The 26,689-nt window shown below is 34.4% G+C and overlaps 1 protein-coding gene across 4 annotated transcripts in view; it reads right to left on the bottom strand.

The window, feature by feature from the left end:
* LOC143232172 (centromere protein I-like) overlaps positions 1 to 16,929 on the bottom strand; it is a 68,661-nt gene extending 51,732 nt beyond the window's left edge. For all 4 annotated transcript variants that reach the window (XM_076467279.1, XM_076467281.1, XM_076467280.1 and 1 more), the window contains exons 1-2: positions 16,801 to 16,929; positions 317 to 453 (exon numbers count right to left, since the gene is read on the bottom strand). In XM_076467279.1, the coding sequence (XP_076323394.1) occupies positions 317 to 434 (118 nt within the window). In that variant the 5' untranslated portion in view covers positions 435 to 453; positions 16,801 to 16,929. The remainder of the gene's footprint in view (positions 1 to 316; positions 454 to 16,800) is intronic.
* Between the last annotated feature and the right edge of the window lie 9,760 nt (positions 16,930 to 26,689).

Raw genomic sequence — 26,689 nt, 5'->3', positions numbered from 1 at the left:
GCTTTCCACTCTCCAGTCACTTTTCTATTCCATTTAATAACATTTCCTTAATTTCCCACAGGTTTAATTTTTACAAGTCTTTATCAAAAATTTTTAGAAAATCAAGGTAAACCAAATCCATAGTATCTCCTTTATCAACTCTTACAGTAATATCCTTAAAAAATATCAAAACATTTGTTGAACAATACTTTCCTTTAGTAAAACCATGCTGGCTCTTTGACACTATATCAAAATATATCATGAACACACTTTACAAAATAATTTAAATGCATCACATTTATAATACTCTTCCCTTTTCTTTTGAAATCATACATACCTGACTCCAGAAAGTCCAGTGCTTCATGGACAGAGTCAATTGTAGGGACCTTCTGTGGTTCTTGACTCTTCTTTGGTCTCTTAGAAGAGTTTGCTTTTGGTGATGTAACACGCTTCATTTTTACAGAACAATAAGAACTAGAAACAAGTGGAGGTATGAATTAGTACTAATTAACTTTTAAAACATTAAACTGAATATCCTTCTGCTCAGAAATATTTTTCACATCATCTGTTACAATTAAGCTTCTCGTTAAATATTAGAGTATAAATCATTTTATTGAATTACTATCATAAAACTGATGCACTATGGTGTCAGATTCCAGTTATTCTAAAACTTAACCTCCTTTAACTAAAAAGTGAAATAATCATACAAATGTTTTATACTGATTGTTTTAACCACTTTTAAATACTACTGAAAGCAAATAAAAACATTTCTATTTAAATGGAAAAACTAATTTCAGAAGAGATAGTTGTAAAATTAAACCAGTAAATTTACACTAAACTGTGAAAATATGCTCTGATATCTGAAAACACTTAAAAACACTGTGTAAAAAACCTCTTTGGTGATTTTAAGATTCATTAATATAAATAACTTTGCTCACCTTTTAGGGAAGAAAGCAAGAGGTCATTTGACATGGCAGTTTGAAATCAATAATTCAATTAAACTTAACAATACTTTCTTTATAGATGGTTCAAAACCATAAATTTATAACATGAAATATAAATTCTAAAATCAAGTATTTAAAACTATTTTTAAGAATATGATTCAGATTTCAAAATACAATTGCTTATTCAAAATATTACAATGAAATATACTTTAGAACTTAAAGTATATTCATGTGTTGGCATTTAAAGTTCTGGGACTTTCATACAATCTTTATACATATATATTAATATACTTTCTAATGAAAAGTCCACATGCTCCCTAGCAATGTAATTATAATATTGTTCAAATGATTGATTGGTTGGAATTTTATTCACAAAACAACTCTGTTATCTGTAAAAAAGGTAAAATTATTAAAATTCATGATAAGAAATCATGTCAAAACAAAACAGTCTAAACTTTGAATTAAAAATTTAAATAGTGTTAAAAAGGCCAACAGCCCTTAAAAAATAAAAAAAAAAACATTTGTAAGGTAAACAGTGTCACCATTGTCAATGACAGGAGTACACCTTGGGACAAAAGATGTCTAAAATGTGCTGTCGTTGAGAGACGAAATGATGGCAAGAAAGTAAAATGTGGCTTATTGTGATTTGAGTGTTACACAGATTACACACTGGTGCATCAGTTCCAAATAAAAGAAAATGATGGGTTAAAAAAACTGTGACCAATGCATAGTCTAGTTAGAACAACTAGCTCCTTCTGATCCTTACAGAAGCAAAACGGCCAAAGTTCAATATGGGGTTTTATTTGGAAAAGCTTGTTTTCACGTTGCTCACTCCAAGTCGACTGCCAGCTGGCACAGAGCTGAGCCTTGAATACAGGACCATAGTACATGTATGGAATAGGTACAGCAGTGATAGTGCCAGAACAGATAGATTTAGCTGTGGGGTCTGCAAGCGTGTTCCCGTGAATACCAACTTGGCCTGGTATACAGAAAATCTGGATAGAAGTAGATGTTAAAGAGAAATGGGCCAGTCTGTTTAAAATATTGGTGAGAACAGGATGTGAACCAAAGTGAAGCAAATCCAGGGCCAGTAGAGAACTAAGCAAGTCAGTATAAACATTGCATTTAGAGTATTGCTTAGCTTCTATGTGATCCAGGGCAAGAAAAATGCTGTACAGTTCAGCAGTAAACACAGAAGCCATAGAGAGGATTCTGCACGCAACCACTGCACTGCAACAAACCATGACAGAGCCCACAGAGTTACCTGATTTTGAATCATCCGTATAAATAGTAATGGAAATGTTGCGTGAAAGATTTTCAGTAAATAAAAGATGGTACTTCCAATCAGGAGTATCTGCTTTTCTCAGATGACTGAAAGAAAGGTCACATTTGGGGACTGTAATAAGCTATAGTGAAATGGGCTGACCAGTGGATACTACAACGTTATCCAAGGACTGCCCCAATATATCCAACTGCTCCTGGAGAGCAATGGCAGATCATCTGTTTTGAAAAAGTATGGCCAAACAAGGATGGAAAACACAACCCCAGGAAGGATGCTTTGATGAGGAACGAAGTTTTGAAGCATATAGTAAAGACAATTGCAAACAGCGAAGGTGCAAAGAAGGTTCATGAGACTCTATGTATAAGCTCTAAACTGGAGAGGTGCAGAAAGCCCAAATGCGGAGTCAAAGTTCTTGATGATGAATGGGGTCCAGCATCTTTAAGCCCAAGGGTCTGGCAGAGCTACAGACCAGTAATCCATAGTTGAGTTTCAATGGAATATGAGCACGATATATTTTTAGCATAGAACCTCAATCCATTCCTCAAGTGGTGGTAGAGAGAGCACAAAGAATGGTCAGTGCTCTTGTACATTTGACCCATAGCTGCATAATGTGTGGTATAAAGATCAGCTTATGGTCAAAGATAAGTCCCAAGAGCTTGGTCTCAGGGACCACAGGCAGCACAACTTCACTGATACGGAGTTCAGGATCTGGGTGAATACTCCATTGGTGGCAAAAGTGCAAGCAAACAGTTTTAGAGAGAGAGAAATTAAAGCCATTTGCAGTGGTCCACTTCAGTACACAACTGAGAGCAGATTGTAGCTGCTGCTCAATATACCTCAAGTTCAACAACTGACATGAGATGTGAAAAGTCATTGACATAGATTGGTTGGTTGGTTGATTGTTTCATGGCACCAAGCAGCTAGGCTGTCTGTGCCAAACGTCCGGTAAAAATAAAGTAAATGTAGTAAAATTCATAAAAGGAAACGAAGGTAAAACAAAACGGCATTGAAAAACAGAAAAAGAATAAAACCAATGTTGGAATCTTGTCTACAATGTTAAGAGAGAGACCAGAGTAAGAGAAGTTGTAAAAGACTTTCTGTAGCATAATGGTAATTATCATACCCACCAGGAAGACTAAAAGGTAAGTACAAGAACCACCGTCAGTCACCTAAAGTCGGCCTTACCAGTTCCAGTTCCTTGTCATCTGTCAATACAGCTATTATAAAAAGGTAAAGTAATAAAAGTTTTAAAAGACATGTAGCAAAACTGTAATAATAATTTGCCAAATGTCTGGTAAAAAGGTAAAAGAAAAGTAAATGTAGTAAAATTCATAAAAGAAAATGAAGGTAAAAACAATTAAAAACATAAATGGCATAAAACCAATGTTGACATCCAGTCTACAATGTTAAGAAAGAAACTACAGTAATAGAAGTTGTAAAGGACTTTTTGTAGCATAATGGTAATGATCATAACATGCAAGGAAGACTAACAGGTAAGTACAAGAAACACCATCAGTCACCTGAAGTTGGCCTTTCCAGTCCTGGTTCCAGGTTATGTGTCATTATGGCAGGATCAAAAAGTAAAGTAATAAAAGTGTTAAAAGACATGCAGCAAAATTGTAATAATAACTCGCCAGGATGACTAACAGGTAGTTCAAACGGACAGTTCAAACAGCAGTATTAGTCACCTGAAGTTGGTCTTTCCAGTCCTGGTGTTGAGTTATTTAATGTCATGGCCATTTTCCAATTTCAAATCGAACTAGAGAGATTGTGATTCTTAAAAGGGAACAACAATTAAGAAGATGTAATGAATAAATATCAAACACTTAAATGACATTAAAAAGATCAATGGCTCTTAAAAAACTAAAAACTTTATCAAGGTGGACAGTGTCACCGTCACCAATAACACTGTCTAATGGGACAGAACATGTTTAAAATAGTGCTGTCATTGAGAGTTGTAACGATGGCAAGAAAGTAAAATGTGGCTTACAGTGATCTGAGTGTTACACAAACTACACACTGAAGCATCAGTTCCAGATAAAAAAAAACAATTAGTATAAACACTGTGACCAATGCATAGTCTAGTTAGAACAACTTCCTCCTTCCAAACCTTATGGAAGCTAAACAGCCAAAGTTCAATATAGGGTTTTATTTGGAAAAGCTTGTTGTTGCGTTGCTCGCTCCAAGTTGACTACCAGCTAGCACGGAGCTGAGCCTTGAATACAGGACCATCGCCCACGTATGGAATAGGCACAGTGGCGATAGTGCCAGAGCAGATAGATTTAGCTGCCGTGTCTGCAAGCTCGTTCCCGTGATACCAACATGGCCTGGTATCCAGAAAAACTGGATAGAAGTAGATGTTAATGAGAAATGGGCCAGTTGGTTTTGAATATCAGTGAGAACAAAGTGTGAGCCAATGTGAAGCAATTCCAAGGCCAGTAGAGAACTAAGTGAGTCAGTATAAATAGTGCAGTTGGAATACTACTTAGCTTCAATATGATCCAGAGCAAGAGAAATGGCATACAGTTCAGCAGTGAACACAGAAGCCATAGAGGGGATTCTGTGCACAACCACCAAACTGCAACAAACCATGGCAGAGCCCACAGAGTCACCTCATTTGGAACCATCTGTATAAATTGGAATGGAAAGATTGTTCGAAAGATGTTCAGTAAATAAAAGACAATACTTCCAATCGGGAGTATCTGGTTTTTCAGATGACTTAAAGAAAGATCACATTTGGGGACTGTAATAAGCCATGGTGGGATGGGCTGACCAGTGGATTCTGCAATGTTATCCAAGAACAGAGACAATTCATCCAATTGCACCTGGACGTGAAGGACAAAAGGAGGAATGGCAGATCGTCTGTTCTGAAATGGTATGGCCAACAAGGAAGGAAAACACATCCCGTGGCGGGATGCTTTGGCAAGGAACAAAGTTTCGAAAAATATAGTAAAGACAGTTGCAAACAGCAAAAGTGCAGAGAAGGTTCATGAGATTCTAGTATAAGTTCTGAACTGAGGAGGTGCAGAAAGCTCCAGTGCAGAGTTGAAGTCCTTGATGATGAATGGGTCCAGCAGCTTTAAGGCCAAGGGTCTGGCAGAGCCATAGACCAGTGATCCATGTTCGAGTTTCGATCGAATAAGAGCATGATATATCTTTAAAATGGAACATCGATCCACTCCCCAACTGGTGGTAGAGAGGGTATGATGTTCTTGTGCATTTTACCCTAGCTGCTTTAAGTGTGGTATAAAGGTCAGCTTACAGTCAAAGATAAGCCTCAAGAACTTGGTATCATGGACCACAAGCAGTGAAACATCACTGATACAGAGTTCAGGATCAGGGTGAATACCCCTCGTTGGTGGCAAAAGTGCATGCAAACAGTTTTAGAGAGAGAGAAATTAAAGCTGCTTGCCATGGTCCACTTCAGTATACGACTGAGGGCAGTTTGTAGCTGCCGCTCAATATACCTCAAGTTTGACAACTAACATGAGATTTGAAAGTTGTTGACATAGAGCCTGTTTGCAACAGTGAGAGGGAATTATTCAGTGATGGCATTAATCTTTATACTGAAAAATGTGACACTCAAAACACAGCTCTGAGGGACTACAAGTTCCTGTTGAAAAGAACAGACAATAGCTTGGCACCAAGCAGTTGGAAAAACATTCTCCTGCCAGACGTGGTTAAAATCAATGAGAAGAATATCAAAAGAAGCAGAAGATGGAGGGCACAGCATGTCATAGTGTACATCATCTGGTCCAATAAATGTACTGCTAGAACGATGAAGGGCTAGTTTCAGTTTCAGAAAGAGGGGAATGCTCTACCCAAGTCTTGATAGTCATGAAGGTGGAGGAACAAGCAAAAGTGCTAGATACCTGGCAAAAGTTTTCACCTAGAGTATTGGCGATGCTCCAGACATCAGTTACTGTGTGGCCATCAGAGAGTAAAATCGAGAGGGGGACAAAGTTCTAGTGCCCACTGACCTTTCGAACCCTGTCCTATATGACCTTGGAACTGGTGGTAAAAGATACACTAGTTGTGAACTTAATCCAAGATTCTTTCTCGCTTTGACAGCTCACCCACTTAGCATGTGCACAGGCCTGATGAAAAGCGATGCAGTTTGAAAGTGTGGGATATCTATGGAAAGTATCCCCAGCCCGTTTTCAAGCCTTCCATGTCATGTGGCAGGCAGGATTCCACCATGGACGAGGATACAGTGGAAAACGTGTCAAGGTTTTAGGAATACATTGAGTGGCTGCTTGTATAATACAGTCAGTTACTGCTGCCACACAGTCGTCTACTAATGGCTGACAGATGATGGCAGGATCAAGATCTGCAAGAGCAGTGCAAGTGAATCAGTCTGCCTGATCCAGCTTCCACCAGGGCATGCAGGTAGGGTAGCATCGACAATAACCAGTCTCTCTCAAAAGTATAGGAAAATGATAATTGCCTAGTGGATTACTGTCAACCCTCCACAAAAAATGGGAGAACAATGAAGGAGAGCAAACTGAGAGATCAATAGCAGTAAAGGACTGACTAGGTACATGAAAATAAGTGGAAGAACCAGTATTTAAAAGAGAAAGGTTGTGATCAGAGAGCATACGCTCTACAGAGCGACTCCTCCTATCTATAACAGCACTTTCCCAAAGAGGATGATGTCCATTAAAGTTCCCCAGGATTAGAAAGGGAGACAGCAACTGTTCAACGAGAGCATCAAGGTCTAATTGATCATATGTCTCTCCATGTGACTTGTAGAGAGGACAAACAGTAATGGTATGACCCAAGGAAACACGGATGGTTATGGCCTCCAAGGGTGTGTTGAGTGACAAAGACAGGGTAGGCACATGCTGAGCAACCAACAATGCCACCCCTCCATGTACTCATCCATCACACAGTCTGTCATTTCTGTGCAAAGAAAACTGCCTGTATCGGCAGGTTTCAGAAATGTTTCCTATAAGGAAAGATACAGGATGGTAGGAAGTGATCACTGTTTTGATGTCATTCAGATTAGAACATAAAACTCAACAGTTCCATTGTATGAAGGTGGCCATTTTTAATGATGTGTAGGTGAATTGGTTGGAGAACCCTTCTGTTTATGACCACATCTTTTTTCCTTATTGTCCTTATTCAAGGGAGGTCAATCGACATCCATGGATCCTGCCCTGGATTGATTGGGTGCGTCTTTGTTGTTGGAAGGGGAATCCAGTGACTGAGGGCATGAACAAATGATTGTTTTGTATCTTGGGGTGGAAGAAGAAGATGTATCCAAAAAAATGCCTATACCTGGAACCAAAGGATGTAGATCTTGGGGTTTGTTAGAATGTATTGAAAGGACAGTGATGAGTGTAAAAATTGATTCAACTTTTTAACAACGGAGGTAAAAAGGTTTTTCATTTGGTTTGAGAACATTTCTCTTGGAGGCACAGAGATCTGTCTGCACTCCCACTGTAGTTGTGGAACAAAGTGCAGCAGCATACGTCTGAGAGAAAGTGGTGGACAGCAATTTTCAAGCCTCAGGATAAGTAGTTATGAATCATTTTCAAACACTGCACCTCTTTTTCTTCCAACTATTTAGGGCAAGAATGAAAGTACGATGGGTGAGAGCCATTGCAAATGACACAATGTGGGTCTATTTCACACTCATAAGCAGCATGTCCCTTGCCAACACAAGTGCATGTCAGGGAACCACGACATGACGTTTTTGAGTGACCGAACCTCTGACACTGGAAACATTGGAGAGGGTTTGAAATGTACAGCCATGCCCTGCAATTAAGATAACCTGCCTTGATGGTGGCAGGTGCACGTGGTGATGTAAATGTGAGAACAAGAATATTGGTCAGCAATGTAACTCCATCTTTGTGAGTGAAGATATGCCTCACTGCAGAAACTCCTTGAGTGGAGAAACCAGCGAGAATCTTTGACTCGGGGATGTTCTTGAAATCCCTCTCAACAATAACTCCTTGTGAAGAATTCAAAGTAGCATGAGGTGTAACCTCATAGGTAAATCCCTAATTGCCTTTGAATTCAAGAGGAGTTCACTATGTTGAGATGTGGAGAAACCAGCGAGGATTTCTGATTCAGGGATGTTTTTCAAGTCCCTCTCAACAATAACTACTCATGACGAATTCAAAGTAGAATGAGGAGTAACCTCAATGGATACATCCCAAATGGCCTTTGAATGCAAGAGTTCACTGTGTTTAGGAGTGGATGTTTTCAACAATGTCACCAGAAAGAAGCTTTTTGAGTGACTTAGGAGTGCTAGCAAGTCCCTTCTGAATAAGAAACAGAAATCATTCAGATTTGTCTGATAGAGTGTTATATCAGAAAATGAAATACATATGTTGAAGAAGTTGAACATTGCTGTTCAGAATCTTCAAGATATGGTCATTTACCAATGCTCTGTTTTTCACTATTTGTTTTTAAATTTGATTAGGGGGATCAATAATAAAGAAATCCAGCCCTACAAATGGATGCATTACAATGCTGAACAAAGACATTTTAACAATGCCATGGTTTTGTGAGCACTATACCCATACACCAGCATTAGATACAATGTCCACAATATACATTGAGAACATCCAATACTGGCACTTGGTTGACCCTAGCCAATGTGGACCAGCCAACTGACCCTGGGGGTGCCTCAAGGCTGTTCATCTACAGATATTCAATGCCAAAGTGGTGTATTAGGGTTGGACCCCTCAATGATCAGGATCCTTTCCTTCATGGATCACCACTCATGGCAAACATATGGGTAGATATTTAGATCTCAGTGGAGGTAAACTGAAAGGAAAGAACATTCTCTGGGAAGTCCCCTCACCATGTACAGAAACACACACCAAGGGGTAATTCAAACAATACTGGTTTTTGAAAAGGGAAGAATTTAACATTTTAAGTTAGCAAAAGAAAATATTTTAATGATCAACAAATCTTTAATTTCCTCAACTAAGTAGTGAATTTAATAAATATGTAGTATCATCTATGCTGTGTCAATGAATCCTACATGTACCTTCTACTTAAAGGTAAAAACATATGGAAAAATTTCATCAAAGTTTTGGAATTACAAAAGAAGCTGCAAAAAACTTGTTCTAAACTGTCATTTTTTTATATAAAATTATAGCTAATTGATAAAACTGATTATTTGTGAGCAGCAATTGCTTTAATAAATGCTCCATGACATGAATGGAAATCACAAATAAATATTAATATAACAAAAATAATCCAGAAATCACAATTAGTTTCTGATTACTCCATCAAATGATTAATTGTAATTGCTATTAGTTTTTTTTAAGTTTGAAGGTAGTTGATTAAGCATGACCCATTTCCTCTCCCACACTAGGCACTGGATATATAAATCTTAGAGCATTTGGTTTTACAGATTTATGATAGGCCCTAAAAAGGTCCATTTGTTGAGAGTTTGGGTTTTAATGTTTTACTATTTCTCCTTATCCACTCTTCCCCTCAACATTGCTGGAAAATTTGCCTTTTTCACTTCACTCCATATCTATCTTACCTATCTTGTACATTAAAATTTCATACTTATGGTGATCAAAATTATTACTCCACTACAGTTAATATACTTAAATTTTAGATAAACATTAATTCTTCTAGTGGGATGAAGGAAGATCAATCTATCTTCGAGCACCCCAAATATTTACTGTTTTGTGACTGAAATTTTTTCAATGCTAATTGTCAGATTGTTCTTTTCGAAATTCCTGCCTGTTTTTTAAGATTAGGACCAATGATACAAGGAAGATAAAGCCAAAGGTTAAAAGGGAAGTAGGGCAAGAGCATGAAGAACATTAAGATCCCAGTTAAGTGGACTAGAAAAATAGGGAGAGCAACGTAGGTGAAAGAAATGAAAAATAAGATGGAGGTTTGGAGAGGAGAAACCTAATGGAAATAAGGAAAGTAAAAGGCAGCCAAAGAGCTGCCTGGTAACCAGCAATAGTTGAAATAGACAATCTCTGGCTAAAAAGCCATGTGAGAAACTTGTACAAATGGGAAATGGATGTAAAAGAAGGTGAGAAGGGTAAATGCAGAGACCATCAGTGATAAATATGTGACTTTTGCTGATAAACTTCTAAGAAAAATGAGCAAACAGAGTGAAACGGGAAGAATGTTACATACAAAGAGAGTCCTGACAGGAACAGAAAAATTTCTATTCAAGAAATTAGAGTGACAACATGGTTGAATTGGAGAGCAGTACAAAGATGAAGAAGGAAGCAGAAAAGTGGTAAAAGAGGTTAAGCAGAGAAAACCACAACATAACCAGCTGGTAGTGTATTACCAGAAGGAGTCAACAGTATCCCAAATGAGGGAGGAGATGAATAGATGGAGAACAAAAAAGAAGAAATTAGACCAATTTTGGCTAAATGGATCCACAACCAATGATGGATGTTAAACAGGAAACCAGAATAGGGGAAGTTTGGCATTGTTGTAAGTAGGAAAAGTATATCTGAGTAGTGCCAAGATGCTAGAAACATCATAAAAAATAACATGTATTAATGGAACTCTTCATGGGAATTATCTGTTTGCGTCTCAAAAATGATCTGAGACAAAAATTCAAGGCATCTGGAACCAGAGAGACTCGTAGGGTTTGGAAAATCAGAGTGAAACCAAATGCTCCCCACTGGCAACTGATATATGATGTGATAGTTGAATTTACCAAGTAAATCATCAGCAGATAGTCATGTACAACTGGAAGAAAATGAACCAAAGCCTGACAAACCATTCAAAACTAGAAAAGGTTGATATAAAGAGTTAATTTATCCTGCTTCCAAGAATAGAAAAAGTTGCAATAGTTGAGACAAGTTCTTAGTCTATCAATGGAAACATTTGTAAAAAAGCAGAGATCAAACATGAATGAAGAAAAACACCATTCATATTATCTGTCCTGTTATCATATGGAGAAGGGAAAAGGATCCCAAGAAAGGTTCACTCACCATGTACAGTCTACTGTAAAAGATGCATTTAAGTATAATCTGAGAGAACAAAAGGTTCCAGGGAAACTCAAGTGCCCAAGAGAAAGAGAGAATCTCTCATGCAAGAGAAGATACAGCTGTAGGAACCTAACTCTTCAGAGCCCACATATGCAGCAAAAAAGGGTGTACTCTACCAAGATGGATTTGAAAAACACACCCAAATAATTCAGATACTGGGTGGATGTGAGATGAGAGTCCTCTAGCTGAGCCAGCCAACACAGTCAAGCCACCTCCTGAAGAATAAGTGTATGGTCAAAGGAGTCCAGTTGGGATAGAGTTAAAAGAAGTCAGTTGTCCACATATGGTGAAGGATCATTCCATGTCAAATCATTCAGAGTTTGGAAAATTTTCCAGGTGACCCCCTCGGAATACCTTGAAAAATTCACATTCATTTACCCATATAATAAAAAACTGCCACAGATTAGATCAATATCTCTAATAGTTTCTGATTTACAGACCTATAAATTTTAGTGTTTTTTTTATTTTTGGCAACTTCATTTTTGGGCAACTTTGGCTGTTTAAAGCTGAAAGAGTAATGGTGGTAGAAGGCTGAAATTTGCTACACTGACTTAATTAATCTCAGAGAATTCAAAAATGGTCTCAAACCAAGTTTATCTCTCTTAGGATTTGCATAGATAGGTTGTAAAATCACCTGAAAACCCAAACTCGTATAAAACATTGGTTTATTTAAAAAGCCATAGCTCTAAGACTTAATATGATACAAAGCTGAATATAGTTTTCAAATTTCCTATAACATATCAGTTGATAAATCAGCAATTGTAATTAACACTCCTATGAAAAGTGGGGCCTAATAGGCCCCAGAGCAACTTGAAATGTTATTAATATTAGGCTAATAATTTTGTATTTAAATGAAATTGCCATTTAAATCCATTAATGAACGGATTAACAAGATTCCCACTGTCCCTATCTACTGTCTAGCGAAACCACAGCCAGGGGAATGGGCTTGGAGAAATGAGGACTAGAAACATCTTTTCGTAGGAGTGTTAAAAGTCTAATTGATCTCCTGTAAAAAAATTTAGTTGCATGCAACTTTTTATGATTTAGCTAAAAATAGCCCTACTTCAGGCCACAGTTTGACCATGTCACCAGTTATTCAGCCTTTTCAAATTTTAACCATACATTCTTACATGTCTGAATATGATCTACAAAAGAAATCAGGATGGTGTTCAATCTATTTCTTGAGTTATAATTTTTTAAAGTATCCTCTAACCATATGTTTTTTATTTAAAAAAAAATTCAGTTCAGGTGTGTTACTGTGTGCAAATATATACATACAAATTTGAAATAATTTATGAATCCCATTGAAATATTCTAATCAGCCTTACCATATATTCTTACATCTCTGAACATGATCTTCAAAAAATTCAACGTTGTGAAAAATAATAACTTATCAAATTTTAGTGTCTCTGATATGTACCATTGGGCAAACGACCACATTCAGGGCATTCAATTCTTTCTTGTCAATCAGGAATCAGTTCTGCAGAATTGTGTAAAGTTAGATCTACTTGAGCACTTTGAAAAATGCAAAACTGCGGCAGGTATTAGGTCACATCATAGCTTTATTCCCCACCCTACCAACAAATCTTATATGAGAAGGCTATCAGATGATGATGTGTACACAGTTGTAACTGTTGGTAGTAGAAGTGAAAGTGATGCTGCAGCAGCTCAAATAGGGTCTAATGATAGCAATGATAATTATCAGCCATGAAAATATGTGGCATACATATACGATCATGAATTGTATGTGGGAAACATAAAAGATAGATCAGATGAACATTCCGATGTGTTGGTGTCATTTATGGAAAAATCAAGAAACGAACTGTTCTCATGGCCTGCAAGGTCACGTAAAGATGAAAGCTGGATTCCTTTCCAACATATTCTTTGTCTGATAAGTGCACCTACCATGCAAGGCAGTAGTGCTTGCCACTGTGTTCTAATTCAAAGTGATTTCAACATAATCAGACTCGAATTTCAGAAATTTACCCAAGCTGTCTGAACAAAGCAATGTTTATTTGATGTTGTTAAGGCTAATTTATTGCCAAAGCAGTTTTTGAAACATTTCATTGTCATGATTATTGCAGTTTGGTATAACTATAATCTTTCTCAGTTATTCCCTGTTGTAGCACTGTGCTTTTTATGTCTGATTTACCTTTGTATTTATTATATTATGAATCTTAAACTCAGATGTATCTGCATAACTGTAATGCATACACAATATATTTGCATTGCCATGTGATCTAACTAGTTATGCCAATAAATTTGTTCAGAAATGAATTAATTCTTTCTTGTTTCTTACAACTTCATTTTTTAACATTGTGAAAGGCTGGTTAGAATATTTCAATGGGATTCATAAAATTGTATTGATATATTTGCACACAGTAACACACCTGAACTGAATTTTTTTTAAATAAAAAACGTATGGTCAGAGGATGCTTTAAATAATTATAACTCAAAAAGTGGGTTGAACACCATCCTGATTTTGTTTGTAGATCATATTCAGAAATGTAAGAATATATGGTAAAAAACTGAAAAGGCTGAATAACTGGTGACATGGTCAAACTGTGGCCTGAAGTAAGGCTATTTTTAGTTAAATCATAAAAAGTTGCATACAACTAAGTTTTTTTACAGGAGATCTAAGACTTTTAATTACAACAATTGCTGGTTTATCAACTGATATGTTATAGAAAATTTGAAAACAATATTCAACTTTGTATCATTAAGTCTTGGAGCTATGGCTTATTAAATAAACCAATGTTTTTTACACGATTTTGGGTTTTCAGGTGATTTTACAACCTCACTATGCAAATCCTAAGAGAGATAAACTTGGTTTGAGACCATTTTTGAATTCTGTAAGATTAATTCAGTCAGTGATGCAATTTTCAGCCTTCTACCACCATTACTCTTGCAGCTTTAAGCAGCCAAAGTTGCCCAAAAATGAATTCGCCAAAAATAAAAAAAAATAACTAAAATATACAGGTATGTAAATCAGAAACTATTAGATATTGATCTAATCTTTGGTAGTTTTTCATTATATAAGTAGATAAGCACATGTGAATTTTTTCAAGGTAGTCTGAGGGGGTCACCTGGAAAATTTTCCAAAATCTGGATGATTTGACATGGAATGACCCCATTGTAATTATATGTTGGACCTTTTATTTACAAAACACTGTAAGCACATGGAACATTATGGTAGCATAGCCCCCCTCATATTTTTTTACTAGATATTTTTTTAAATCACAGAAAATGACAAATTCTGAAGAAAAATTAGGAAATTTGCAAAAATTTGACACTCCAAAAAAATGTACAGGATGACCCTGAGACCCAAGTCAGGCTTGGAAAAAAATGTAGTAAAATTTCATGTTAAAATTTTCTTTATATGGCTGTGGCTTCTACTAATACACTTTCAATAACTGAGCTACTTACATTTATTACACTATCACATTTCTCACTATTTATGCTTTTATTTAATGTGCCAAATAATCAGTTATAACTATTGCTTATCAAATAATGTTTTGCAGTAACAAAAATGTTATGTCATATTCCTGTGTAAAATTTTAATAATCAAACTTTTCTCATAAGCTGAACTTATGTTGCTTGTATTCAACATACTGAAGGATATGAATTGTTATTTATGTAATTATATTAACAAGGGTTAACCAAATCAACTGTTATTACATTAACAATATAATAAAACAATTACAATGGGATACAATTTCTATAGCTAAATTAATTTTAAATGCCACATGCAGTATTAATTTCAAAGTAAAAAAATTGTATCTATGTTTTTCAGCAAGTTATAATAGAACTGTTTCAATTATGCTAACCTGTATGTCTTAGGTTTATTAGATAAACACCAGTGCATACCATATAGTACAAGCAACTGCTGTAGAGTGTAATATATACACATTAGCTTCTCAACACATTAAGCTATCATGCCTACCTTGAATTTATCATTTAAAATATAGTACTTCTGTCATTCAGTTTTCAGTTTCTGTTATGCTTGAAACACACTATATATCATTCATAATGTCAAAAGTCTATTGAACAGTTTATGGCTTTACTTATTAAATTGACAAGTGAAAAAAATTTTTATCACTGTCTATTGGAATGCCAGGTACTTTTTACTTAAAATGACAAAAGTAAATAGTACAGTATAACTTACTAAACTACAAAAATATTTAAAAAATCTTAAAATAAATTTTAGTTTTAGACAATATTGGCAGAGTTAGTTTAAAAATTTGTGGTATTTTCAACCAGAATGATAGTTTATGCAACAAGCAAGCTAAACAGCCAAGTAAAACATTGCAATGTTCAGGAATATCCACAGCCGATTTAAAACTGCTGGGCAGAAATGAATAAAGAGAAACCAGTCAGTATCAACCACCACCTAGACTGCTGCCCTTAACTGAATAACAGGAATAACTATCACCTTTATAACAAGCACACAGCTGAAAGTTCAGTATATTTGTTCAACAGCATAATGTCAGCTGAAATCTTAGACCTTATAATCCATATCCTAATATGATGTCATCTTCCAAAGCCTATCACCTATCTATATCTTATCTCACATGATACCACTATGTTCAAATCAGTTTAAGTCTTTAAAACAGACTGAGTTAATCTACTAATTCTGCACACCTATCCAAATGGATTGAAGGAAAGATTGTATATTTCATCAGAATGGGTGTAGTGCAAGTCTAGGTCTATAATGTCACATCAAAACATTGAATTTTTAAGCTTTACTTGTGTCACAGTAATGTGCATTATAGTCAAAGGATTATGACTTTCATTCTAGAAAGTGTGGGATTTTGCAGCATACTGATAGACTTACCAATATATAATATTAGACAATATCCAGCCATAATATGAACTATTGAAGAAAAGGCTCAGTAAATAATGATTGGATGGAAAAAATGCCCATGCAGCAGTAAATTGTTGAAAAGCACACAACATTGAATTGAATGCATGTAGGTAGCTTAAAATTTATTTTCCATCAATGGAAAGAAAAACTTACAAAAAATAAAATTAAAAATTGTTAATTTAAAAAAGATAGAGATCATCACCAAAAATGCAAAAACAAGTTAAATCAAAAAATATTTCCAAACCTACAACTAGGGACTATTTTGAGTTTGACTCAACTAAAATTGGCAAGTGTTGTATGGGGTGAAAATAGGGATATGTAGCTAAACAAAATAGTACATACATTATATTTAGCCTAATTAGTTTGAGTCCCTAGTTGGAGGAAATGTAATCTTTGCATTTTGATTCAACTTGTTTGTTTCTGTACCTTTTCGACGATCTGTATTCGCTTTTCCAAATTAACATTTTTTAATTATCTTGTTACTACAAAACTAATAAACGTATGTTATTGAGTTAGTATTATATAGTAGTATTGCTATATACCGTCATATTAATATAGTACTAACTCAGTAAATATCCTCACTATGTGTTAATAGAAATATTGGCCATATTCTCTTTACTCTGGTCAAATTACAATTTTAAACATTAATACCACAATTCGAAAAAGTTTCACTATCTATAAAAATTTGCAAGTAATCACAGTCGTTTGATTTTTGTCATTATCTGTGGTGCTTACCTTCACTATTAGTGTTAATATTATACTTCGTACTAAAGTAAGTATACATCTCTCCTAATTCTTACACTACTACCTTTCAATTTAGAGCGGGTATCATCACTTTGAATAGAGCGGCCTCTATAATTTAAAATGTAAGCTATAAACAAATGTAAATAAATATTAATAGATGATTCTCTTCGGAGACCTCATTTGCCAAACAAACTTTAACAAATGTAAAAATTATTAACGAATCAATTAACTTTTATCTAATTGAAACTACTTCATACAAGGTGTATTTCTGTTGAAGAATGAAAAATCTGGTGAAGCTACACATTAAATATTAATTTTCAATTTCTTTATTAATGTTAAAAAGTTATTTAATGGTGTTTCAGTCTTGATATTATGTGATATATATTAACAAAAGGTAAGCGACTTTTAATAAAATGGTTTTGAAATATAATAACATTTACAATAGTATATTTTTACACCACCTTTAGAATCCGTCAATAACACAATTGAATATAAATAAGACACAAGGATCAAACAATCGACATGATCTGAAACTGTTTATTGTACACTAGGCTTATGACTGGGTTATCATCTACATGATCTTTTAATATTTTAAAATTTTAGTACTTATAGTATAATGCTTCTCTATTCACATTTTCTTGAACTAGGCAAAACATGATTTATAATGTTAAGATTTCGTTAACAATTGGCCCGGCATGGCCAAGCGTGTTAAGGCGTGCAACTCGTAATGCTCGTCCTTTCAGCGGTGGTAGCGTTAAAATGTGACGGTCAATCCCACTATTCGTTAGTAAAAGAGTAGCCCAAAGTTGGCGGTAAATGGTGATGACTAGCTGCCTTCCCTCTAGTCAGATAGCCCTCGAGTAGCTTTGTGTGAAATTCAAAAACAAAAACAATGTATGATATTATTATTAATTTGATTCATGATAAAGTTTTGTTTTTATCACTGTCATCTGTAATGCCAACTAGCTTTTAATATGAAACAACACATATACTGGAGTGCAATGAAACTTACTAAAACAATATTTTAATTTTGATATTAATTTAATATAGCTTATAAAATTGCTCCCATCCTGAGTTGTGAAATCCTTTATATAATAAAATATTAAACTACTGCATTCACAAAGGCACATGAATCAGATTTATCCTCTGTTATTACTGGCGAGTCTGTTACTGAAAAAGATTTCCCTGGGTAAATAAGTGGATAAATCCGTTTACGGCTCCAACCTAAATGATCCTTTGGAAATAGTATCATCAGGAATGCCAGAATCCTTCACATGTTGAAGTTTTGCTGATAAGTTCTTCTCTGGAATAACCTAGTTGGTCGCTTTTTCACTGACTGTCAATTTTAAGGTATTGGCCAAATATGTGTTTGATACGTTTTGATGATAAAGGTCAACAATGAACAAACAGCACATACTCCACTTGCTTTAAATTAATGTATTGAAATAAGTCGAACGTATATATAAACGTTTGTTACACTGTTGTTATCACAATTTATTCAGAGTTTTACATCATTGTCTCTCGTTTTTATTAGAGTCTACACAGGCTGATATAGTGACATCATAGCGCAAATTGAATCTTTTATTACAGTACAGTATATAATAAATTGACCTTAAAATCACTTCTATAACTGTTTGTTAACACAGTTGTATCCATAGGTTTAAATAAATGTCTCTTTTTGTCACCAAACTCCACACAAGCTGTTTCAATTATTTTAGAACAAAACTGACAATATAATCTGTTATTGCAATACGATCTGTGGTAGTGAAACTACTAAAGTTGCCACCTACTATACATTCTTCATAGGTAAACTGGCTATCATGCAATCTTGGTCTATCTGTCAAACAAAAGTTTCGACGGGTATTCATACCCTGACAGAGGTTTGCAATTTTCTATACACTGCTACACATTATGATGCAACAATATTCAATTGAAACAACGAGAGGAACTTAAAAGTTTCTTGTAACATGATGCAATAATATGACAATCACCAATTCACAGCTATTGAACTACACAATATATGATGCATAAACAATTACACAAACAAACTTGCGAATAACTGCTGCCTTTAGTAAAAACAAAATTTAGCAATGGCGCTATCTGAACCATAAAAATTGCATTAAGCTAAAATAGAAACAGTCGTGTATATCTAACACTGACGTACTTCTGAGAACAATCATGGTAGGTTATCTTTGGCTTGAAGTGTCTCCTCTCCAAACTTCTATTTAACTTTAAAGTTTGTCCTTATGCGACGAGAACTGTTCAACCAGTAAGCCCATGAATTCGTGGACGATTTTCTTCAAGTAAAGACTTTTTTATTTTCATTTATGATAGATATCGTATTTTCATTAGAACTACACCTCACAAATTCAACAAACTCTGTGTTGTTTATATTTCATTTGCTCTATGATTTTCCTTTGATCTGAATAGGCTTAGTTTTCTTGGCTTAATAAAATATGTTTATTTCTTAGTTTCACTGCTATACTGGTGAGATTTCTCACAAATGCAACGGTTATTTTTTCAGGATTATTTTGAGAGTTCTAATTTCAAACTGGCTTTGCAATATTTCCTTTCAACTGGCACGTGAAACACTTATTTTTTGTGATTTATGTCCTTTTTTATAACTAACTGTCCAATTTATTCTTAACCATTGTAAATGGAGTTTATGTTTCAGTACTAGAGATTCTAATATTTTGATAATTTTTAGATGATGCCTTTAGTATTTTTTCCTCAAGCATAAAGAAATTTAGTTACACTGCTAACTAAAGAGCTTTTTAAAAGAAATACTCTCGCTTTGTTTCAGATTAATTCTCAAATCCTCATCGTCATGGTATATATAAATTGACCATATGCCAATTATTTGTTATTTTGTGACGAACGTGTAGATAAGGTAATTGGACACACCTTCACAAATCTTCCACATGTTCAGCTAAGTTCTATTCCTTCCTACATATCTTCTTCTGTAACTTTGCCCTTGATACTTTTTTCTGGTCAGACATTTCAAACCTGTTGAATAAGGCAACTGCCAATTCGTAATTTTGTTAGAACTCTCAATTAAGAGGTCACTTAATGTTGTAAAAGCTTGTTCTTTTAGATTGGCCATACAATAGGTGGCTTTTTGGTTGCTATTCCACCCGTTCACTCATGAAATGATTTCAAACTGAGATTGGTATGATTCTTATAGTATTTTATCATCATAGTTCATTGGTTTCTATACTACCCGATGTTAAAATGACCAATTATGTTCTGGAACTGGATTTGGTTCTCTCATTTCTAGAGTAGTCCAGAAAGTTTTTGAATAACTTGTCACAGAAGTAGTGATAATAGATGTAGACCAAATCATTTTTTGTCTTCTATAAATTGTTCTAGATAATGTTTCAAACTGGAACTCCTGAGCTCGTGCAGAAAGAGGTGTAGATGGTTTTATTTTTGCATTTAATAATTCCTTTTCCAGATATTTTATTTTGTCACAAATCTTATTTTCAAATTCACTGATGTTCTTCTCTATCTTATTTCTGTACTTTTCTATTTTATTGATGTCTTTCTTTAGTTCACTTATGTTTTTGTACATCTTAATTTTTATCATCAAAACATTTTGTGTACTTCTTTTATGTCATTTTGCACTTTTTTAAACTTGTTGCTGTAATTCCTCTTTATGTCATCAATAGTCTTGTCAGTCCTGTCTTGGATGAAATTAATTTTTGCTTTTTATGTCTAATATTTTAATTCTTCTCTTATATTCCTTCCCTTTTCTTTTCCTTTTCTATCTCCTTCTACTTGGTCCACTTTTAATGTTTTATAAACTTATTCTTAGTTTTTTTTATATTTTTATCTTGATTTTCTCTAAATTTTCTGTATCATTCTTTTAACTTTAGTCTTCTTTTTTATTGTAATCTTGTTGGCTTTGTATGACTTGATGATTAGGGCGTTCAACTTGCAACCTGTGAGTTGCGGGTTCTAATTCCTGTAACTAAACATGCTCACTCATTAAGTGGTGGAGGGTTATAATGTAATAGTCATTCCCATTGTTCGTTGGTAAAAGAGTAGTCTAAGAGTTGGCGATGAGTAACGTTTACTAACTGCCTTTCATCTAGTCTATCACTTCTAAATTAGGGGCAGTTAATGCAGATAGCTCTCGAATAGTTTTGAGAGAAATTATAAAAAAAACTAACAAAACCAAATCTGATTTTATACTACGGAGGCGAGTGTTCCTAATAAAGAAGTACTTAGCCCTCCATTATATGTAAGCGACAATGCCTCTTAAAGACTCAAACCGCACTTTTTAGCCAACAGTTTCTAGATTATGTTGCAATCTAGAAGAGTTCTTTTAACCCAACAATAGCAACATACAATATACAACCATTACTAAACGAAATAGACTTGTATTGCAATAAATGGAGAATTAAAATTAATGCAAACAAGACACAAGTTATATTATTTACAAAATTGTAGAAAAGAAACAAATTAGTACCACAGTTATATCTAGATGGAACTTTCTTAAAAATAGCTACATCAGTAAAAAATTTTAGTGATTACATTTCACTCAAAATTAATCAGGGTGCCATACATGTATAGCATAAAAACCAGAATCTGAAAACAAACAAGCTACATTATGAGTCTGAGCGGCAACAAACAAGGAGCTTCACTAGAAAACATATTAAATATTTACAGAACATACATAAGACAAGTCTTAGAATATAACATAAATAAATATATCAAAAATGCATATCAACAAACTATAACTATTTCAAAACTATATTTTAACAAAAGCATATAGAGTCTCATAATTCATGATGAACCAAGTCATAAGTACCTCTCCCCTCTAAACATCATAAATAAAAATCTTACAGTCCAAACAGGGCTAGGTTAACTTATTCCTAAACAAGAATGTAGCTCTATTTTAAAAGAGCTTTCTATGTGAAGATAGAAGTATTTGTATGTGTGTGGGTGTGTGACTACTAAGGGTAACCGTATTGCGAACATGTACTAACAGTGCGATCATGTATAAATAAAGCTAATAAAAGTATACTAGTTAATATTATCTTTTTAATATATACTAGTTAGTATTATTTCTTTAATTGGATATGGCACATAAAGGGTATGTTAATTAAAACAATGTACAAAATTGTGAGTAATGAAACAAGGTTAACAAGTGTTATTACATAGGGTTCATTAACAGTGCAAACAAAATAATAATTCCTGAAATGAGGAATAAGTCAACTCTGAATTTCACCCTCCCTGGTCCAAAAAATGGACAGAGTCTCGATGAAGAAGAAAACAGATTCAATAAGTCCTACTGTTAGAGATGGAAAGAGAGGGTCAGCTAAAAGTTTTTAGGTATGACCGTCAAACGAGACAATAGTGTGTTATCCATTTCTATTCAGTGTTAACCATAGTCACAAAAACCATCTGCCTTTTCCACATTTGTGTTTAGAACCTTAAAAATATGCACTTACGATTATGATGTGAAAACATAGTTAAATTTTTTTAAAACATGTAGCCATAAATAGGGGTTATACCCTTAAAATTATTTATAGCTCATTAACACATCAGTAAATTAAAAAAATGTTAACATGTACAATGTTAGAAGGAACATGTAAAGTAGATAACATGAGAGTTTGTTCAAGACTTATATACAAAAATATGTAATTTAACAAAATAATACAAAGAATTGAAATTAAAAAAAATATATATAACAGACAAGGAAGCTGGCCCAGGTACGGAAATAATAAAGTTCTGGACAGATGTGCTATAACTCTGAATAGTTTCAATCTAGGTGACGTTATAAGTCTAAACCTCAATTACAATGTTACTCTTAAATGTGTTATATAGGCACTGAAATATATGTAGAGTTTTCTTAGGACAAGTTTCTTCTTTTAATAATTATTTGTTGTATAAGATTTTAACGTTATATTGCTTTTAATTGTTAAAAATTGATGTTTAGTCAAAACTATAATTTATTTTTTACAAAAATAATGTCACCATTCTGACACCCGTGTAGTAGGTAGTTCTTTCGCTAAAGAGTTATTTTAAATTAGTTGGTGAGAGTAATTTAACTTCTATTCCATGTAACGATAAAAAGCTAATTTAATTATTCCTTAAACATTTTTATAAATATAAACACTTGTACGCTACCATAAATTGCTATTAGCCGACACTACAATTGACGTTAAATATTGTAGAACAAATCAACTTGCTAGTTCAATGTAACAGCAAAGGGTAGAATAGACTGCTTCACTTTCGAAGTTGAAATAACTTTCTTTTATTGAAATAATCCCATCTAATATCTCCTTGACTATCTTCTTACTCAGCATCTAACTAACCTCTCAGTGCTTCAAGTAACGTTATATTAAAATTCATTAACCTTCGCAGAAATTTTTCCGGAGTGGTGAAGTAGGGCGGTGGAGATGCAAAGACAGAATCAAAAGACTATGTTCCCGCCTTCAAGAGTTTTCTGTTACGGTGAAGAGAGCTGGCAATGTCCCACAGTCAGGTTTGATGGGCATAATATTTACAGATATGTACTCCATAATAGTAAATATTGGTTGATTCTCATCACTCTGTCTTGCGGGATGTCTGCAAGACTGGGTAAGTGTCTTTGGTAACATATCTGCAGATGATACTCCAATTACGCTGTGTCAGGGATCATTGGATATCGTCGACCTCTTTAATGATTTGAGTGAAAACTGCGATACCCAAGAAGCCGTCGTGGAAGAGACGATTTTCGATATTTAGGTTTAGCGCAGGTAGAATTTACACAAAACATTTATTTTGTATCTTCAGCTGACAAGGGTTCTTTCTTTTCCTGTTTCTCAGCCGGTACATCATGTGCTGCGCTACTTCACTCTTTATCTCATGACACACCAGTTGACCTTTTACTGTATGAGGATTACCAAGACATGCTTTTTCTGATTTTGGTACAATTATAATTTTTAAACGCCACTTTTGCTGTCTTCTTTTTCATTCTCATTACTTTGTAACTCATATCATGTGCATTTTTTCTAGTGATATCTTGGCTTAAACAAAAGCACATTCTTTCATAGTTATCTGTTTTCCCTGATTGTATAAGCGATTTATCTGCTTTGAATTCAACAATTCATACTGCTCACTGTAGATTGCTGAGAATATGTAACTTGCTTCACTCTCGCCTACTTTGTTCTGAATGCTTATCTGTTTCGCAAACCAAATTTAGATTTAAAATATTATTTTCACGCCTTTGAGTTGAAATCCGCATGAGATAATTAAGATGAATGTGAAGAAAACAATTACATTCTATTACTAGTTTTCTTTTGATTATTAGAAAGATAAGAATATTTAAGTCTTATGTGTGAATACTGTTTACTAATGTGAGAACTAAATACATTCTCTATGTAATAACATTTTTTTTTTCTCATACACAACCATACAAACAGTAAACAATGTTTTGTTTTTTGGTGTATATGTATATATAATCTGACATTTCAGTCGAAATACTTTCTTACTGTAAAGGTTATGACGAGTGAAATCTTTTGCATTGACTTGCATGTTTTATAAAGTAGTTGCTTACAAGAAAATAAACTCAAAACGTTTTAAACCTTATGATCAACTAGGATGGACTGGCTGTCAAAAGATATTATACATATATCTTTAGATCTTCTCGGTAAGACATGATTTCTTTGGATAGTTTGCAGATTAGGTTGGAAAGTGGTGGTAAAATAGGTTAGAAGGTTAATTTCAATGATCCTACATCCGTCGTTACTAATTGGATGTCTGTTAAAAGTGAACTAGTAATATTAAGTCTTTCTTAAAAACTCTTTCGTAAATTGGATAAAATCTGTTTTCAATAAATAGCTAAAGATGTTGAGTATCATATACACTAACATGTTCTGTAACAGTTCTGTGGTCGGCATTGATTTTTAGTAATCAGTAGAATTTTCCATAGGACGCTCGACTTGTAATCTGAGGATCGCGGGTTGGAATCTTCGTCACACCAAATATACTCGTTCCTTCAGCTGTGGGGACGTTATAATATAACGGTCAATCCCACTATTCGTTGGTAAAAGAGTAGCCCAATAGTTGGCAGTGGGTGATGATGACTAGTTGCCTTTCCTCTAATCTTACACTGCTAAATTAGGGACGGTTAGTGCAGATAGCCCTCGTGTAGCTTTGCGCGAAATTCAAAAAAGAAACAAGTTGCGTATGACTAACTAGCACAATCCGAACATTTTCCGCGTAGTACTTTGCAGAAAAATGCCTTTTAGACAAGGTCAATTTTATTTAACTTTATTCAAACAGCCATTTCTGCAAGTTTCTAAAATAACTTAGTTTAACAATCTTTTGTGTTTTTTCATATATGCATTTATTTATTTCTAGTTTTATATGCAAATATCTATTTTAGTATCGGTTATAAAGATAAATTATGTTTAATTATTAATCTGACAATTTTTATTTGGGTAACTGGCATTTTTTTCATGTTACCATGCCAAGTGAACTATAGAGTTATAGGTGTAAAAGTAATATGGACTTTTATCAAAAACCGTATTAGTAAAACAGAAAATAAATGAAGAAGGAAGAAATTTTACTTTAAATGAAAGTTCGCGGGATATATTTTTCTTAAGTAATTAAAAAATAAAATATTGTATCGTCTCTTTTTCTTTAACTATGATAAATGTGATATAGACATCAACATGTACACCGTTAGGTTTGTTTATTTTTTAATCTCGCATGAAGCAACACATTGGCTACCTGCTCTACCTGCCTCTAATTTAGCATCGTAAGACTAGATGGAAGGCAGCTAGTCATCACCACTCTCCGCCAACTACTACTTGGACTACTCTTTTATCAACGAATAGTGGAATTGACCGACACTTTATAACGTCCTCACGGCTGAAAGGGCGTTTGTATGCATGTATGGACTCACAGAGGCTATCCATTGTGATAAACAGTGATTACATATTTAGATCTCTCCTGAAGTGAAGTAATGTGCACAACCTACTTCAGAAACGTCTCCAGAATCCTGTTGCAATGCAGAAAGGCGTCAAATCTGCCTTTGTAGATCTAGGATTGCTTGGCACAAGGTCAAGGTGTTCCAGCAACAAAAAAACGATGTTATCTTTGCCCAAGAATCGTGAACAGAAAAGTCCATCAAACCTGTACAGCATGTGGAAACAATATCTGCACTGATCACCCCACACCCAGTGTAAGGTGTAATGAGTGTATGTAAAATGACTGGTAAGAGATATGAGAAACACTTTATGTTCACTCAGAGTAAGTTTTGCTTACATGTTGTCCAAAATTTGGCATTAGTTTAGCAGTGAAACAAAGTTTGATGTAGTTCGACCCCAAGCACATTTTTGTACAATTTGTTATTTTTTGTTACATATTAGAGGAATCCGTTTCTTCATTCAGTATTTTATTAGTTTTAATTGTGAGATGTCAATTAGAGAAGAAGAGGCCCTATATTATCAAAATATATGTCTATGATGACAATTTGTTGCCTAAATATGTGTAAATGGATATAAGTAAATTTCGTAAGTCATAACTTCAACATCACGCCCCGCTAGTTCAGCGGTTAGACTAGGGAATTACAACGCTAAAATCAGGGGTTCGATCCCCTCGCTGGGCTAATTAGATAGCCCGATGTGGCTTTGCTATAAGAAAAACATATACACACACAGCTTCAACATTATGATCACTAAACATATGCGGGATCCGTATGGACCCCAGGTGTACTGAAATGTGTATATTTTGATGAAGGTTAATCGTCATCATAACATTTAAATTGTTTTAAGTAAAATAAATCATTCAAAGAATAGGGATGGTAAAATACTTATTTCTGAAAATGGAAAAAAAATACAATCAGTAAAATTTCTTTGGGGCAAAGCTAAGAATTTTGTATTTA

This window comes from Tachypleus tridentatus, chromosome 11 (assembly GCF_004210375.1).
Source record: "Tachypleus tridentatus isolate NWPU-2018 chromosome 11, ASM421037v1, whole genome shotgun sequence".
Taxonomy (NCBI): Eukaryota; Metazoa; Arthropoda; class Merostomata; order Xiphosura; family Limulidae; genus Tachypleus; species Tachypleus tridentatus.
Note: the sequence above shows the minus strand (reverse complement) of the source record. Positions and strands in the feature narration are given on the sequence as shown.